Raw genomic sequence first — 15683 nt, 5'->3', positions numbered from 1 at the left:
CGGTCGGCTCTGAGCATTACGTATCCATTCTGTCGTTTGTGGACAAGGACCAATTGGAGCCTGGCTGCTCCGTGCTGTTAAATCACAAAGTTCACGCTGTTGTCGGCGTCTTAGGTGACGATACAGATCCTATGGTTACAGTGATGAAACTTGAAAAGGCTCCTCAGGAAACTTACACCGATATTGGAGGTACATGCTACACATATTTTATATTTATTTAAATCTATTTTGTGATTAAATCAAAGTTTTGTAATTTTGAGTATTGATTTGATGCATGTTAATGTTTACATCTATCTTCCTTATCTTCCTTTTTCTATTTTCATCAACAAAAAGAAGATAATAAGCATGAAGTCAAGTCATTGTTCACAAATCTTAGACCACACTGATTTAAATATTTTGCATTTATTCATATGCAATCTGATAAACCTGTAATTAATTATATTTTGATTTATCCAGTTTTATATATATATATATATATATGTGTGTGTGTGTGTGTGTGTGTGTGTGTGTGTGTGTGTGTGTGTGTGTGTGTGTGTGTGTGTGTGTGTGTGTGTGTGTAATAGATAATTAGTAATTCTTAATTAAAAACTTCTTTAAGAAAAGGTTTTAGAATTTTGAATTTTAATAAAAATTTGCTTCAAGTTTCAAACAAAATTGATATTAAAATACTTGTATACATATAAATTAAAGAATAATATAATAAAATATAATATATAATTATAAATGATTGTGAAAAGAAATGCTACTCTTGAGAAATTTATATAAAAATATCAAAAAATATAATTCATGGACATTTTCAGGTCTTGATACTCAAATTCAGGAGATTAAAGAATCTGTAGAATTACCATTGACACATCCAGAATATTACGAGGAAATGGGTATTAAGCCTCCAAAGGGTGTGATACTGTATGGACCACCTGGTACAGGAAAGACACTGCTCGCCAAAGCTGTAGCTAATCAAACATCTGCTACATTCTTGAGAGTAGTTGGTTCCGAACTTATACAGAAATATCTCGGAGACGGTCCAAAGCTTGTCAGAGAACTTTTCAGAGTCGCCGAAGAACATGCCCCTTCGATTGTCTTTATAGATGAAATAGATGCGGTGGGAACGAAAAGATATGACAGCAATAGTGGTGGCGAGAGGGAGATTCAGAGAACAATGTTGGAATTGCTTAATCAACTCGACGGTACGTCTAACTTCTAACATAAAATTCATACAAAAAAATCTTATTATATTACATATTAAACTTGAAAAATTTATCTTTTTTTTTTTAGGTTTTGACAGCAGAGGCGACGTGAAGGTAGTTATGGCTACTAACAGAATAGAGACCTTGGATCCTGCTCTAATTAGACCGGGTCGAATCGATAGAAAAATAGAATTCCCACTACCAGATGAGAAAACGAAAAGAAGGATCTTCAATATTCACACGAGCAGAATGACCTTGGCGCCTGATGTGAATCTTGCAGAATTGATTATGGCGAAGGATGATCTCTCTGGCGCGGACATCAAGGTAGATTGTTTTTTAATAATATAAATTTTCTCGCATACATTTTATACTCTTGCGTGTGTGCGAATGTAATTCTTTTTATTGCTCTATTAAATTTAATTCTTGTTTCAGGCAATATGTACTGAGGCTGGTTTAATGGCTCTACGTGAACGACGTATGAAGGTCACTAGCGACGATTTCAAGAAGTCCAAGGAAAGCGTGCTTTATCGGAAGAAGGAAGGTTCTCCTGAAGGATTATATTTATAAGCGTTTATTATCAATAATTAATCTCTGTATAATTGAACTGCGAAACTATTCGAGTGTCTCAATAAAAACTTTCTGTAGGAAATCAATTTCTTTATAGCAATGTCTCTACAAAACCAATGTTATTAGGTACCAAATAATTTAATAATTCATTTTATATAAATGCTACCTATATAAATATATCTAAAGAGTCGAATTAATTCTGATGCCCGACTTCTGCAGGATCGGCTCGAGGTACTCGTGTAGCCTACTTATCACTTTCGCACAGTGTGTTCTCTGTTTGTTCAGGACTTCGGAGAACGGGGCGTCCTCCGATGGGTCGGAGGCTTCATTTCGCGACTCTGTGTCGCATATCCAACACGCGCCGCGTCTAGTTTTGTCAAGAGCGGCGGACACGTCCACGGGATGCTCCAGCGTGGGCGTCGACGTAGCAGCAACAGTCAAGCCTTTGTATCTTCCCAACGTGAAAGCGGTCTCGAAGCCATCTCTATAACCCATGTCGAATCCCTCCTGCAGCACAGAATCCGTTCCGTCTTGCACCCCTTCTCTGTAGCCGGTCTAAAAATACCATTGTCAAATGCAGAGAGCGACGTGAATTACGGCGAGTAATTGTGATATAAATATCACGTTAGAGATCAGGTCTACTGAGAATCTCTCGCTTACCTTGACAGCGGCGTTCATAACACGTTCCCAACATTTCGAAGCGACGTGCAGAGAATCGTCGTCTCTCCTCGACTGTGAAAACTCGTACCTTGTTTGAATCACGTCTTCCATCGCACGATTATCTCGTCCGGTTATCTTTCTGACAATCTATAAAATCAATCAATTTTCAACGTTCAATAACTTTGTTACGGCTCGTTTGTTTGGAGCAAAATTTTTAATGGAAACCTTTGTTGCTGCACGAAGTGACATTGAATAAATACATATATCGTTATCAAAATTTAAGGTTAAAACGAACGTTCGGTACATGATCTAAAGACTAATAATTACGCTTGGAGTGGAACACAAAGAAATCGAATACAGTTACGAACGTGCTTTAAAAAGTTTCACAATAGTCCTAGCGGTACAACTTCCAATTTCCAAGACGTTTTAGCAACGATTGACGTTAGGTTGGGCTGCTAATAAGACATAAACGTAAACACGTCATTAGGAAAAAAAATTTGGATAAGGAGCATCGGACAACGCGCTCGAGGTATTTGAATAAATGTCGGGGCGTAGAAGGAAGGACAAGAAAAAAATGCTGCAACGGAGGCCTCGTTACGTTCTCGGCAAGGAGCAGAGGTATCATCAGAAAATGGACAGAGAGTCCGAGGGATCAGACAAGGAAGATGATGACGAAGCAGGTTAGATCAGGAGACAAATTTTCTCGCGAATTTGCGCTTCGCAATGTTCACTGAGACTAGACTCAAATTTGCAGAGATGGTGGACGAGTGGCCGTTACCGTTTCCCGTGGCCATGTGGTCTCTGGAACGTTGCAACCTCAAGAGTACAGGCAGGCAGCTGTTGAGGCAGGGTTTGACGAAGCTGCTGCGGCTGAATATGCGATTTCCAGGCCTGTGCCTCATTCCAATGGGCAAAAAGGTAGCTAGTAGAACAAAGACACAATGATACGTGAATTTCTTTGCCTAAAGTCTTGGATAGAATGTACAGCACGTGACCTCACTGGATCGCAAGATTGTGGAGAAGTATGGCTGTGCCGTTGTGGACTGCAGTTGGTCGTTTTCAAACGACGCTCTCTTCAGCAAATTGAAGACCGCCCATCCTCGTATACTGCCTTATCTGTTCACTGCTGATCCGAGGAACTTTGGAAAAAGATGCCAGTTGAGTTGCGTAGAGGCAATTGCAGCTACTTTAATTATAACGGGATTTCCAGATGAGGCTAATTTGTATCTTGATAAGTTTCGCTGGGGACACTCGTTCTTAGAATTGAATGGTGAATTGTTGGAGAAGTACGCTCGTTGCACAAGTACTGAAGAAGTGATAGCGGTACAAGACAAGTTTATAAAGGACACATACCAAGAGAAGTTAGACAGAAAACAAGGTAGATCTATAACTGTTTTTTACTTATTTTATACATCTTTTCTAATGTCATATCTCTTTAGCGCTTCCTGACTTTCCACAAAGTGACACAGAAACAGAAGAAGAAAAAGAAAAGGAAGATAAAGATAACAGCAAAGTGTCCGAGATAACTAAAGAACTAGCCAATGCAAAAGTATAAAGTATAAATATCTAATTGGTTGTAATTATATTACACGATCAAGTAATCAAGCAATTTTACATATTGTGAATATTTTGTACATTTTGTTGAAATATTGATTATGTTACGTTATAGATTCATAATATAATTAACATATAATTACGAATCTATAATATATACATATATATTAAAATTGTAAAAAATATAAATAATTTATATATAATATTTATATAATATATATATATGTACATTCTATAGTATATGATTATAAAAAGCAATAGAAAAGAATCTTTGATTTGTACTTTTCTTACTTATCCTGTATATTATATATTGATTTATAGAATAAAATAGTAAACTGGGTGAATATATTTTTACATGTTACATTATTTTAAATTTTTAAACGCTAATACATTAAAGTATATTGAAAAAGTATATTTGTGCGTTAAATAATGCAATAAAAATTAAAAAAGAATTATCTTTTAGAGATCGTTTTTTAATTAATAAGTAATTAATAAGTAATAAAGAACGTAAAATTATTATTTTTTAACTTTATCTTAAATTGATGTTTTATTTCCTACATCTTAACTTAACAGATAGTACTTTTTTGACTATCAATAAACTTTATTTCAGTTTATTACTGCATAAGTGATATATATTTACAGATATATTATAGTATTTAACTTTATTAAGATATACAATATATTTAACTTAATCCTTGCAGAAACGAGCAAGAGTATGTTCATTAGAATCAAAGTCATAGAGCGATCGAAGTCCATTCTTCTGCGCGATTTCTTTTAATTCTTTGGTAAAATTTTGCAGATCCTCTTTACGAAAATCCGCCATATGTTTACGCAATTCCACAATCACTGGTGTACCAGTAGATGCCAATGGTGTCAAGTTTGTTAATTGTTTTGTCATATTATGCGCCACCCAAATCAGATGAAATCTATTTACGTATTCACATTTTGATTTGAGAGACTCCAGTGATGTTACAGGATGAAAAATTATCTAAAAATGACTGTTGCTTATAAAACATCCATCGGCTCGTTATCAGCATGCGAAACGTACCTTGTGTTTTGGTATTTCCATCCAAGAAATTTTTTTATCCTGTTTAGAGTCTCTGGTATCGATCCAAGATTCATTTTCCATTTCAATGTCTGGCATTTCACTCACTATAATACCATTTAAAATTGAAGGATCTCTGTGAGCACCAACGTGATCCTCACAGAGCGGTTCTTTCGATTTTATTTCATGAATAGCTCGCATTACTTCACGTTCAGCAATATCAGTTGCTCTAAGCCTTTAGAAAATAAATAATTTAAAGTATAATTAAAAAATTTTACTTGTAAGGCACAAATGTGAAAATTTTTTTTGTCGAATTCCAGCAAACAAAATATAGCAGCAACATTGCGGCAATGTTATAACATTGTAGCAACATTACAAAAATGCCGTAATGTTGCTGCAATGTTCTGTGTTTGCTGGGATATATTTTATTACTTGTCTTCGTTTTTTTCAACAGTAGCCCATGTAAAAAAGGGACCGTTTACAATGTCTCCCAAGTAAGCGTAATGTATAAAACCAGGTCCACATTGAATTATATTATTTAACAAAGTCGGATTGCTTCTGATTGGTTCACCCTCGAACCATGTAAAGGCTACTCCATTGTTTCTCCAAAATCTAATAATTATGATACAATAATAATGCTATTTTCTGATAATCAGTATATCGAAATAATTTTATCTAAAGTAACATATCTCTATTATGATTGCAAATTTGAATGTATATATATTTATTGCATATACAAACGTATATACAAACCTATATTCTTGTAAAGTAAGATTAGTGATACATCTAGGTTTTAAAACCATGTAATAGTCCCAATCGAAAACGCCTTCTCTATAATCATATCTTGTTTTTAACAATTTCCTGATTCTGCGATCCCAATAATTCACGATAGGAACTCCCTCGCGCGTTGCGCGCACCCAGAATCTTGTAATATAGAAATTATTACAGAACTGCGACACATAAAATGCTCACAAAAATATTAAGTACTTTTACTTCAGAAATCAGTGGCGAATTTTTACCTAGGTCTGCATCTAGTATTGTAAAATTTCTTAAATTAAGTTTTATTTGAATATCTCAGAGTACTAAAATCCGCCACTATTAGAAACATAATTTCCGTTATATTTTTAAAATTTAACTTACTTAAAAATACTTTCCAAATTATCTCTATCTTTATGCTTAAATTTTTCTAATATTAACCACGGACAGTCTACGGTTTGAGTCGGAATGTCGATCAATTGTTTGGCGCATTTCACTAAATATTTAGCTGTAGCTGGTCTCAAAAGAGTGTTACCTAAAATCTCCAAGTAATATCGTGTCGCCTCCTGTAATCCTTTAGCATATTAATTATACAATGTGTATGTACTTCTATTGACTTATTATATACTCTGCTATTGGTATTCGCGTCGAGTACGTACCTAAATCTTTGTCTAAACAAAGACTTAATAAGAGTATCGATCTAGCAACTTGCTCCAAATTTGATTCAATAACGTGATATGTGATAGTTCGATCAGGATGTGTGTAAGATGAAGCTAATGTCTTCACGATATGCCGTGCATCACCAGAACCTACAATCAATACTTCGAGATTGCTTAAAATATGATCTTCTCTCCTTGTAGCTTCAGCTTGTAAATCTAGTGGTTGACTGTATCCCCACCACATGTTTTAAAATTTGCTGATAAGTTTACGAAATATACATTTTCATAGGATTGCTAATGTATAATTATGACTTTTTTTCTTTTCCAATACTGTTACCAAGGAAAGGCTCAGGAACTGTTATCTCCATGACAACCTTATAGATACAAAGAGAATGCTTATTTGAATCTTATGTGAATCTTATTGTGATATTCTAATTTTCTTTGTAAAAAAAGTCGTGTTCTCTGTCGAAGTAGAGGTGTATAAATATTAATTGGAGGCAGAGAAATTAAATGAATAGAAAGACATTTGGCTAGAGAGGAGTAAGAAGTATTATATTAAAATAAAAATGTTATAGATTTATATAATAAAATTATAAACATATTATATATATATATATGTATAAGCGACATAGTCATGTCTTTTAGACTTATAAAACCATTTATTTATTCCTATATATAGAATCTGTGACACAGATAAAAATAGCTCCCTTTTGAACTTTCCTTGAACAAAGTTCATTTATAAAGATTTCACGTATTTATTCAGCTCGACAGTTCATTTATCTCTCTTTTTCTGTGCTCGTTTGTTACCACAGCGTTGCAATAGATCAGTAATAGGACCTTTATGTTGAAATATAGCGACGAGCTGTGTACGTGCTTCGTTCATGCCCTCACTGATTAAACTACTGCGTTGCATGTTGCCCTTAATTAGTTCATTCACACGTTCGAGACCATCGTTATGTTTACTTTTAACAGTTTGTTGTGATTCCAGCAACATGAGTGTCGTCTTTAATTTTTCATGGACCTATGATATCGTACAAACGAATATAATTATGTATTTAACTGCCAAGTAAATTAGAACAAAAATTTGAACACGCGAGACGACATACCTGTTTTTCAAGGGTTGCGATATCTTCCATTTGTGTAGTGAGATGATAGATTTTCCATCCATTCAATTTCTGTAATACATGCTTCTGTTGCGCTAGTTCAGCGACCGTTGGTCGTCTTTCTTCTCGAGGTCGGACATCGCTAGGTCTTCTGTAATGATGTAATCTAACTGACCATTTGCATTTCCAAGAAGAGCCTAAAAACAAGTAATAAAAAAGGAGTGATTAGAAAGGATATATAATCGAAATCAATATAAAAAAAGTACAAATATATAACAAAATATTCATATTATACATACCTAATAAACTTGGTACAGGCCGTGTTCGTATTGTAATTTCTGTTTGTTGAGTAGATGACCTAATATCACTTTGTACATTGGAGGGTTGCCTTTTGTCAGACAACTTCTCTTTTGATTCCTCTTTGATCTCTTTTTTCAATTTTTCCTCTGTAATAAATTGCATCTCTTCCTCTGTACATCTAGGTTCAGTTAATTCTACACCTGTAAGCTGTTGCTTGCGAGGTTTTTTTCTTGGTGACATTTCTATAGTGGGATTGATAGTAATTCTGGATTGGTCAAGTTCCTCATCAAGACCTGGCGAAGATGTAGCGGATACCGTTGTGGACCCAGAACTCTGGCAGCCACCATCCTGATCACCTTTTGGCGAGCATGGTGGACTGGACATTGATCTACTTGATGGCAAAGATGCTAGTACAGGAACTAAATTTTTAGCCACACCTGTAAGAAATTGTGACTCCCCTGTGAAATTGAAATTCTATAAATGTTCATTTAAAAATATAAGTAAATTATTAATAAAAAATTACAAGATCTTAATACAAATAATAAAAGATAGAGAAAATAAACTAAAACATATATTATATATAGCACACTAAAAGAATACAAGTAGAAATTTATATTGATATTTAATTTTTCTGCCCTAGTATTCTCTTTTTGTTTCAAACTGTATTAACACTAGACTAAAACAAAAATTTGTTTCTTTTATATGTAAACAATCATAACTAATATATAATATATATATATATATATATATATATATATATATATATTACATATATATACTAATATATGTAATATATACATATATTACATATATTAGTTATGATTGTTTACATATAAAACACACACACACACACACACACACAATACTATACTATACTATATATATATATATATATATATATATATATATATATATATATATATATATATATAGTGTGTGTGTGTGTGTGTGTATAAATATAAATATATATATTGTACCTTTAACTGGTGAATTGTCATGATCTCTCTTTCTCAAAATGCTCGGTCTGGGAGATGCATTAGGTTTACCGTGAGGTTCCTCATATCCTGGTTCAACAACTAATCTTACCGGCTGCACGGAAGCCTGTCGAAATTGTGAGTATGTTCCTGAAAAACAAGTTTTTTTAATCACAAGGGACAAGCAATTATTTTTTATCGCAAAAGACAAAGAATGTGAAAGATAAATAATCTGTTTGCCCATTTTAAATTGTGATTTTTACCTGTAGTTTCAAATGAAAGATACGTAGTAGTGGTGTGCGGTGGATGTATGTATTGTCCTTGGACCGGCTGAGCAGAACTCGTAACTGTACTGCTATTAGTGGACGACATACGTAAGTTGGCTTGTGGCGCCGGTTTGACTTGGACGGTTGTTTGTCCAATATTTTGGGTTTGTGCGGGAACAGTTTTAATCGGCGCCGATGCAGTCTTTACTGGTAGAGCAATAGGTAAAGGATGTAAGGACATTCCCGCGATTTTCGCAACAGTGGTCGGAACTGTTTGTAGTATTCGCATCGCATTCGATTGTGTATTCGTGGTCGTTGTAATTACTTGCGGCACAGTACTGAGACTTGACAGGGACGTGACGGTTTGAACGACGCGTGGCGCACCTTGTTGTGGTTGAACCTGTTCGCAATTATTTTATTTATCAATCATCTCGAAAAGATTTTCAATATATCGCAGATTAAAGAACGATATCTACCTGTTGCGAAGGTATAACGATATGGCTAACGGTTGATGGTCCAGCAACTGTGCTACCACTAATTGACATTTGTCGACCTACTGTTGGTTCGACTGAACCAATAGTGACTGTCGAAGCTGTGTTTATTCTGTTCGCTGTCTCCACGATAGGTGTTGATACAGCTATACGTTTCGTCGTACCCGTTGTAGTTAAAGGTCTGCTAGACTGGGTAGGCTAAACATTTCAAGAAAGTTTACAAATTCATAAATTGTATATTTTATTGCTTCATATTTTATATGCAATTCAGTAAAGTAGTACACTCAACCGTCACGTATGCCTTCACCTCCGGGTCGAATGCATTGTGTCGATATTCGTGTACCATGACTCAAAACTGTGTCTTTGACAACTGTAAGTTTTCGAAAGTGCATAAAAAAGTAAAAAAATTATATAATGTATTGCATATATTAATATATATTATTTTGTGATTTACTTGGATAGTTTGTGCCGACGATCTGGTGGGTTGCGAAGTCTGTGACACAGTTACTACTTGCGGCGTCGGCGGTCTGTTTTGTGCGACTGGATGTCTGGTAAGATTAGTAGTTTGCAAGACGGGCGCTATTAACCTGGACGGACTACCAGTGACCATGGTAGCTTGAACAGATCTTCCTTGATTGGCGATCATCCCCGGCGAGATTAGTCGCGACTGCTGTCCCGTGTACACAGTGGTAGGCGATGGCCTGACGACTCTGCTGCCGACAAGAGGTGTAGGATGTCTTTGTGGTTGCGCGTATAACGCGACGGAAGTTGTCTTAGGTTGCCATTGGGGATTGGAGATTGGTGTATTGCTGTAAAAAAAATCAATTTGATGTAAATATTAAATTAAAAAAACTATTCTAAAATTTTAATAAAACAATTTTGTTGTATTAAAATAATTTTATATGTGTCTCTAATTAATGGTTTCAATTTCTTTCTTTTCATTCTGCTTCTTATCTTTAATTTACCATTTCAAAAAGTTCCTCTTTATTAACTATATATTATTATGTATTTGATCTTGTCAGTTAGCAGAGTTCTTTTCTTTCAGAAAAATAAAGCACACAAATAAGAAACGTAACATTATGTACCCTGGTCTAGTAGCAGGGACAATCTGTCCTGTACTCGTCCTGACAATAGGAGTGGCAACTGTCGATCTGGGCGCAGAGATATTGGCAACCGCGGCAGGTCCTCGCGGTACGTGATACGTGGCTGGCATGCTGACTGGATGTACGATCGTGTTCGACGACAACTGCGTTGTCTGCGCAGGGAGTTGCCTCTCCACGGTACTTAATATGCCTGGTGATATTATTTTTACTGTAGATCCTATAGAACATAACTAGAAGCGGTGGACTTGGTATTAATAAACCTATCAAGGTATACACATCATTAAAGCACTTGACAAGTAACTTTCCCATATTTATCAAGATACCCTACATCATATAAAACACTTTTACCCTGCACTATTTAATGGAAAGTTAAAATAAAGGTTTACTACAAAATACAAAACAGACTAATGATTGCAGCACTAGTTAGCACTCCTGTAAGCACAATATAACATACTGATGTTACAACGTGGTTTCAGCACAATGCTTTGAATTACCGTTGTTGTTATTTTACTGGTTTCCGTGGATGAGGTGGTGCCGGAAGGTACCACAGGCTTCATCAAGGAGAGCTTCGGGTTTATGTCCAGTGACACCGATTTGCCCACCAGACCACCGGGCGTCCCTACGATAGTCTGGGTCGGCTGAATGCTCTGTATATTACTTTGTACCACGCTCTGCACACTCTGCACGTTCTGTTGCATTGTCGTTAAGTTTTGCGCCACGGTCTGTACGGTCTGCGTCTCCGGCAGACGCTTGTCGCCGCCGCCTCCGCCGCCGCCGCCGCCGCCACCACCACCACCACCAGCACCAGCACTCGCGACGGTGCTCATCGTAGTGTTCATGGTTGCGCTGTCGAAACAAACAAGCAGGCAACGAATTAATTACCACGCGCGCGAGAACGGATTTCGGAGAGAAGAGACGCGCACCAGCTAAGCCGGAGGAGGGAGGAAGGAGGGATTATTATCCACCCGGACTGCCGTTGGCGACGAGCGAGCTGGGTTTACGCGGGAGTTGACCAGCGAGCGGCTCGAGACACGTCACGCTCGAAGTAGGACGAGCCATCTGCGTAACGTTGGTCGTCCGGGTGGTCAGGTTTTATGTCAGGAGGGAGCATCACGAGGAGGCCGCCACCAGGAAGCCTCAAACACAACTTTGGAGGTTACGCCGCCCCGTCGTCGATGCGTGCGCGGGAGATGATGGTTCGGCGGCCGGGGAAGGTGAGCGGCCGCCGCATCGTCGACAGTCTCGCGCACTTCCGGGGGACGAGGGGACGAGCCAAATGCCAAAACGCCGGACCACCTCTCTCCGTCTCTTTCTTTCTCCCTCTTTTTTTCCCTTTCTTTTTTTTCCTTTCGCTCTCACTCCCCGCGACTCTTGTTTCGAACTCGGTCCACACAGCAGTCAACTGCCCGCGTAGCGTCGCCGTGAAAACGCGCGTACCTGCGTAGAAGGAGTCTCCGGCCGAGGGAACAACGGCGAATCACTCGTGATAGACGACAACCCGCGCACAACACTTCTTGTACACTCGCAGGGCTTCACAGACACTCGCGTCGACGACAGGCAACACATACCAGAGTCCGTGCAACAACGCTTCTCGCATCTGCTCGCATCGCTACCGCTGGCTACCGCGCTACGTTTACCGCGTTTACGGCGGATAGTGCACTGAGGCTGAGCAGTTGAGCACCGAGCCGCGAGCGGAGTTGGAGCAGGAGCGCCAGGAGCCAATGCGGGGGGAGGGGGGTAGGCGGTTCTCGCGGGGCCCGGGGGACGCCGCGAAACAAATGTTCCATGTTTATTGCGCGGCGTCCGTATAGGAATTTTCTTCTCGATCCAACCGGCCGCTGGATCCGACGGAGACCAATCGTGTGCCTGCGAAAATTAAAGGAACTTCTTTAGCGGGAGGAAGGGGGAGAGAAAAATTCATGCAGATAAACTGAGATAATGATTTTCGCGATGCCCGCGTGTTGTATTGTATGAATGTCGATTCTTCTTACATGTTAATTTGTTGTCCTGTCGAAGCCCAGCACTCCTTTACTTTCGACATTTTCAACCTGACTGAATCCTTGCGAGAATTGGGATAGAAATTTTTTCAGAGCTGCAATATTTTTTTTTGTTATCGATTCGCTTAATTGGTAAAATATCATGTAACCTGTTATGTCGTTTCTAACATTACGTGTGTGATCTTCGTGCACGGATATCCGTTAAAAATTATATTTCCATCCGTTTCGATCGAGATGTCAAACAAATCCATAATGCCACGTCACGAATGTCGAACTCCAAACTTGTCTAGATTGAAAAAAAACTGAAAACAGTTTAGGTTTTTCTCACAAAATATAATACATACATATTTACACACGCATGCACACATACACGTGGACAGAAATGGTGGTTGTCCATCTCAAGTTAGCTGCCTTCTAGAATTTCTATAGTGCATGTAACATATACTACAGGAAATCGAAACGCAGCCTAATTTGAGATTGCCGGATGTTTCTGTCCGCGCGTGTATGTGCGCAAGTACACCGGAAGTCTGTGATTTATTTAATATGTAATAGACTTTTTAAGTAGATATTTTTTTAGTAATATATTTTGTACGCATTGGAAAAATGCAAAGAATTTTTAATTCTGTAAAGATAAGTAGAAAATTGAAATTATAATCTGATAAAACAACTAGGACAACTTCAGCATCTCCTTTGTGATTAAATTTCAATTTAAACACAATGCAAATTTACAATTTTTTTCTCGTTTTTTGTATGAAATTGTTACGTGTGCATTGTGTTAATAAATTGAAATTATGATCGGATCCTTCTCGATAAATATATACCAAGAGTTTTAACTTTTTTACAGATTATTTTAAAAAAGATTTTTGATTTGTCAGGTCAAACAGTCTAGGCAATTGTCGAGCTAGATCCATCCTATCTAATTGCAAAAGCCGCCAACTGAGGGCGTTTCTGTAGCGGTGATTTTTCAATTAAATCGACAGTGCTTTCTCTAGTGTTTCGAAGGTTCGCGTTCTTTTTACATCGCGGCAAGATGGGTAAGTGACATGATTTTGTTAAAATTTTCATCGTCGCGAATCCGCACTTTTTCGTCGCGATATCGTAACGAAAAACGAATGATGTGTGAATCAGACATTGTCCTTTCGTCGACGGGGAATATTATTTTCGTATTAACACCTTGGGTTTGCGAAAACTGTCTCGACCTTCGTAGACATCAGGCGGCTGTGTCGAACGCGTGATTCTGGCGAAATTTTTATTTTTCTTTTGTTCGACAACAAAAGTTACATTGTAGATGAATGTAGGCATTGCGGTTTATCTGTACACTTACGTGCTCTTTTAATCTGTCAAGGAATAAAAGTTTTATAGTGTCGATGTAATTGTAGTGCTTATTTAGGTTAATTTTTTATTTTTTACTTTTTTTGGTGAACTTGTATTCAACTCCAAGTTTACTAAATTGTTTATTGATGTCGCACCGCAGGTATTTCTCGGGATCACTGGCATAAACGAAGAGCCACTGGTGGAAAGAGGAAGCCCATTCGCAAGAAGAGGAAGTTTGAATTAGGACGTCCGGCTGCAAATACCAAGCTTGGACCACAGCGAATTCATACTGTAAGTTCAAGCTTAATTTTCTACAGTTAAATTATAAAATTAAATGGGTGTTAATATAAAGATAAAAATAAAATAATAAATGACTAATATAAACTTGAATTAGATAAAGATTGAAATTATAGTTAACAATAATATAATTATCATTTGTATACAATGATATCGTCATTGATGATACTGGCTGTGTTCTGAAATTCACTGCCAGTATTGAAAATGTATAGTATACGTAACATAAATAATAGATTTACAGTAATTGCAGTGAATTTTGGAATATACTCACTGTCATCATACTGTTATTTATAGTGAGATAATTATTTCAGTGAGAAAATTATTATGAAATTATAAAGTGATGATATCCTTACCTACTCTGAGTGCCATGATTATTCATATAATCTCACAGCGATCTGAAATTTATACTTTATAATATGTATATTTACAATATTGAAATCAGTTCTAAATATATCTTTTATTGTGTATACTCAATACTAGGTCCGTACACGTGGAGGTAATAAAAAGTACAGAGCACTTAGATTGGATGCAGGAAATTTTTCCTGGGGCTCTGAATGTAGTACCAGAAAAACTCGTATTATCGACGTTGTTTACAACGCATCAAATAATGAGCTGGTGCGAACCAAAACTCTGGTGAAGAATGCCATTGTCACTATCGACGCCACACCATTCAGGCAGTGGTATGAGGGTCATTACGTACTGCCACTGGGCCGCAAAAGGGGTGCTAAACTGGTGAACATTTAGAAATTATTTGATTAAAATTTATGGAATATTCTATGTATGATATAAAATGGAATATGTAATTGTTTTCTTAGACCGAAGCTGAGGAGGAAGTGCTAAATAAGAAGCGATCTAAAAAAGCGGAGTCCAAGTACAAGGCCCGACAAAGATTTGCCAAGGTTGAGCCTGCCTTGGAAGAACAATTTGCAACAGGACGTGTTCTTGGTATGAAACATTTTTAATTCTCTGTGAAATTAATTTGCAAACATTTGTTTGAATAGATTAATGTTTCTTTTTAAATAAATTAAAAAAAAAATTTTAATTGGAGTCAATCTTTGAAATATTCATTTTCTTATATTCCTCTTATATATTTTGATTTTAATGACTAATAGAATTCTAATCATTTTAATAAATATCTTTTTCATTTTTAGCTTGCATAGCAAGTAGACCTGGTCAATGTGGTAGAGCTGACGGTTACATCCTTGAGGGCAAGGAACTCGAATTTTATATGAGAAAGATTAAGAGCAAAAAGGCTAAATAAATATAATAATGATTCATTAATAAAAAAACGGTCTTGAAATACGGAATAAATCTTATCTCACACCTCTTATTTATTCCCCTTTAGAAAGTAAATAAACTAACATTTCGAAATAGATAAAATAAATACAGATAAAAATGTAAAACTACGGA

At 36.8% G+C, this 15683-nt stretch overlaps 6 protein-coding genes across 13 annotated transcripts; 3 read left to right on the top strand and 3 right to left on the bottom strand.

The window, feature by feature from the left end:
* Nucleotides 1–6: 6 nt before the first annotated feature.
* On the top strand, nucleotides 7–1836 carry LOC105839597 (26S proteasome regulatory subunit 4). The gene is made up of 4 exons (XM_036289687.1): nucleotides 7–189; nucleotides 801–1187; nucleotides 1276–1511; nucleotides 1620–1836. The coding sequence occupies exons 1-4, from the start codon at nucleotides 132–134 to the stop codon at nucleotides 1752–1754; spliced, it is 816 nt and encodes a 271-aa protein (XP_036145580.1). The 5' UTR covers nucleotides 7–131; the 3' UTR covers nucleotides 1755–1836.
* On the bottom strand, nucleotides 1743–3329 carry LOC105839599. 3 transcript variants are annotated; one of them, XM_036289688.1, is made up of 3 exons: nucleotides 3193–3329; nucleotides 2415–2561; nucleotides 1743–2309 (listed from the first exon to the last, which is right to left on the bottom strand). In XM_036289688.1, the coding sequence occupies exons 2-3, from the start codon at nucleotides 2523–2525 to the stop codon at nucleotides 1935–1937; spliced, it is 486 nt and encodes a 161-aa protein (XP_036145581.1). In that variant the 5' UTR covers nucleotides 2526–2561; nucleotides 3193–3329; the 3' UTR covers nucleotides 1743–1934. The 3 variants fall into 3 exon arrangements, with proteins under 3 accessions (XP_036145581.1, XP_028050787.1, XP_012541483.1); XM_028194986.1 differs by lacking the exon at nucleotides 3193–3329 and adding an exon at nucleotides 2783–2892; XM_012686029.3 differs by lacking the exon at nucleotides 3193–3329 and adding an exon at nucleotides 2640–2785.
* LOC105839598 (18S rRNA aminocarboxypropyltransferase-like) lies at nucleotides 2924–4240 on the top strand. Its single transcript, XM_012686028.3, has 4 exons — nucleotides 2924–3094; nucleotides 3169–3332; nucleotides 3393–3792; nucleotides 3854–4240. Exons 1-4 carry the CDS (start codon nucleotides 2956–2958, stop codon nucleotides 3967–3969), a joined length of 819 nt encoding a protein of 272 aa, XP_012541482.1. The 5' UTR covers nucleotides 2924–2955; the 3' UTR covers nucleotides 3970–4240.
* Nucleotides 4241–4548: 308 nt separating this feature from the next.
* LOC105839593 (dynein assembly factor 3, axonemal) lies at nucleotides 4549–6699 on the bottom strand. The gene is made up of 6 exons (XM_012686024.3): nucleotides 6429–6699; nucleotides 6154–6343; nucleotides 5767–5937; nucleotides 5446–5625; nucleotides 5017–5248; nucleotides 4549–4956 (listed from the first exon to the last, which is right to left on the bottom strand). The coding sequence occupies exons 1-6, from the start codon at nucleotides 6670–6672 to the stop codon at nucleotides 4657–4659; spliced, it is 1317 nt and encodes a 438-aa protein (XP_012541478.1). The 5' UTR covers nucleotides 6673–6699; the 3' UTR covers nucleotides 4549–4656.
* A 260-nt stretch (nucleotides 6700–6959) lies between these two features.
* LOC105839592 (histone deacetylase complex subunit SAP130-A) lies at nucleotides 6960–12937 on the bottom strand. Of its 6 annotated transcripts, none has more exons than XM_012686020.3 (11): nucleotides 12836–12937; nucleotides 12657–12757; nucleotides 11160–12531; nucleotides 10648–10895; nucleotides 10017–10371; nucleotides 9548–9760; nucleotides 9069–9471; nucleotides 8809–8955; nucleotides 7831–8289; nucleotides 7535–7728; nucleotides 6960–7449 (listed from the first exon to the last, which is right to left on the bottom strand). In XM_012686020.3, exons 3-11 carry the CDS (start codon nucleotides 11502–11504, stop codon nucleotides 7201–7203), a joined length of 2613 nt encoding a protein of 870 aa, XP_012541474.1. In that variant the 5' UTR covers nucleotides 11505–12531; nucleotides 12657–12757; nucleotides 12836–12937; the 3' UTR covers nucleotides 6960–7200. The 6 variants fall into 6 exon arrangements, with proteins under 6 accessions (XP_012541474.1, XP_036145568.1, XP_012541475.1 ...); XM_036289675.1 differs by having other exon boundaries at nucleotides 12831–12929; XM_012686021.3 differs by having other exon boundaries at nucleotides 11160–11511; nucleotides 11589–12531; nucleotides 12657–12925.
* Nucleotides 12938–13557: 620 nt separating this feature from the next.
* LOC105839596 (40S ribosomal protein S8) lies at nucleotides 13558–15584 on the top strand. Its single transcript, XM_012686026.3, has 5 exons — nucleotides 13558–13696; nucleotides 14137–14267; nucleotides 14754–15005; nucleotides 15089–15218; nucleotides 15425–15584. The coding sequence occupies exons 1-5, from the start codon at nucleotides 13693–13695 to the stop codon at nucleotides 15532–15534; spliced, it is 627 nt and encodes a 208-aa protein (XP_012541480.1). The 5' UTR covers nucleotides 13558–13692; the 3' UTR covers nucleotides 15535–15584.
* The last annotated feature ends 99 nt before the right edge of the window (nucleotides 15585–15683 follow it).

The sequence above is a fragment of the Monomorium pharaonis genome, chromosome 7 (genome assembly GCF_013373865.1).
Source record: "Monomorium pharaonis isolate MP-MQ-018 chromosome 7, ASM1337386v2, whole genome shotgun sequence".
Classification (NCBI taxonomy): Eukaryota; Metazoa; Arthropoda; class Insecta; order Hymenoptera; family Formicidae; genus Monomorium; species Monomorium pharaonis.
This window is presented reverse-complemented; position numbering and strand designations above follow the sequence as displayed.

Excerpts from the sequence above, each read along its gene's own strand:
- LOC105839592 (XM_012686020.3), bottom strand. The coding sequence starts at position 11,504 with ATGAACACTACGATGAGCACCGTCGCGAGTGCTGGTGCTGGTGGTGGT. Across the intron at positions 10,896-11,159 it reads CCAGTAAAATAACAACAACG|TTATGTTCTATAGGATCTAC; the intron begins GTAATTCAAAGC and ends CACCGCTTCTAG. Across the intron at positions 9,761-10,016 it reads CGTCGGCACAAACTATCCAA|CCTACCCAGTCTAGCAGACC; the intron begins GTAAATCACAAA and ends TGAAATGTTTAG.
- LOC105839599 (XM_012686029.3), bottom strand. The coding sequence starts at position 2,720 with ATGTACCGAACGTTCGTTTTAACCTTAAATTTTGATAACGATATATGT. Across the intron at positions 2,562-2,639 it reads CACTTCGTGCAGCAACAAAG|ATTGTCAGAAAGATAACCGG; the intron begins GTTTCCATTAAA and ends TTGATTTTATAG. Across the intron at positions 2,310-2,414 it reads TTATGAACGCCGCTGTCAAG|ACCGGCTACAGAGAAGGGGT; the intron begins GTAAGCGAGAGA and ends TGGTATTTTTAG.
- LOC105839596 (XM_012686026.3), top strand. Across the intron at positions 14,268-14,753 it reads GACCACAGCGAATTCATACT|GTCCGTACACGTGGAGGTAA; the intron begins GTAAGTTCAAGC and ends ACTCAATACTAG. Across the intron at positions 15,219-15,424 it reads TGCAACAGGACGTGTTCTTG|CTTGCATAGCAAGTAGACCT; the intron begins GTATGAAACATT and ends TTTCATTTTTAG.
- LOC105839598 (XM_012686028.3), top strand. The coding sequence starts at position 2,956 with ATGTCGGGGCGTAGAAGGAAGGACAAGAAAAAAATGCTGCAACGGAGG. Across the intron at positions 3,095-3,168 it reads GGAAGATGATGACGAAGCAG|AGATGGTGGACGAGTGGCCG; the intron begins GTTAGATCAGGA and ends TCAAATTTGCAG. Across the intron at positions 3,793-3,853 it reads GAAGTTAGACAGAAAACAAG|CGCTTCCTGACTTTCCACAA; the intron begins GTAGATCTATAA and ends ATATCTCTTTAG.
- LOC105839597 (XM_036289687.1), top strand. The coding sequence starts at position 132 with ATGGTTACAGTGATGAAACTTGAAAAGGCTCCTCAGGAAACTTACACC. Across the intron at positions 1,188-1,275 it reads ATTGCTTAATCAACTCGACG|GTTTTGACAGCAGAGGCGAC; the intron begins GTACGTCTAACT and ends TTTTTTTTTTAG. Across the intron at positions 1,512-1,619 it reads TCTCTGGCGCGGACATCAAG|GCAATATGTACTGAGGCTGG; the intron begins GTAGATTGTTTT and ends TTCTTGTTTCAG.
- LOC105839593 (XM_012686024.3), bottom strand. The coding sequence starts at position 6,672 with ATGTGGTGGGGATACAGTCAACCACTAGATTTACAAGCTGAAGCTACA. Across the intron at positions 6,344-6,428 it reads TTGTTTAGACAAAGATTTAG|GATTACAGGAGGCGACACGA; the intron begins GTACGTACTCGA and ends AATATGCTAAAG. Across the intron at positions 5,249-5,445 it reads GTTGAAAAAAACGAAGACAA|GCTTAGAGCAACTGATATTG; the intron begins GTAATAAAATAT and ends TATTTTCTAAAG.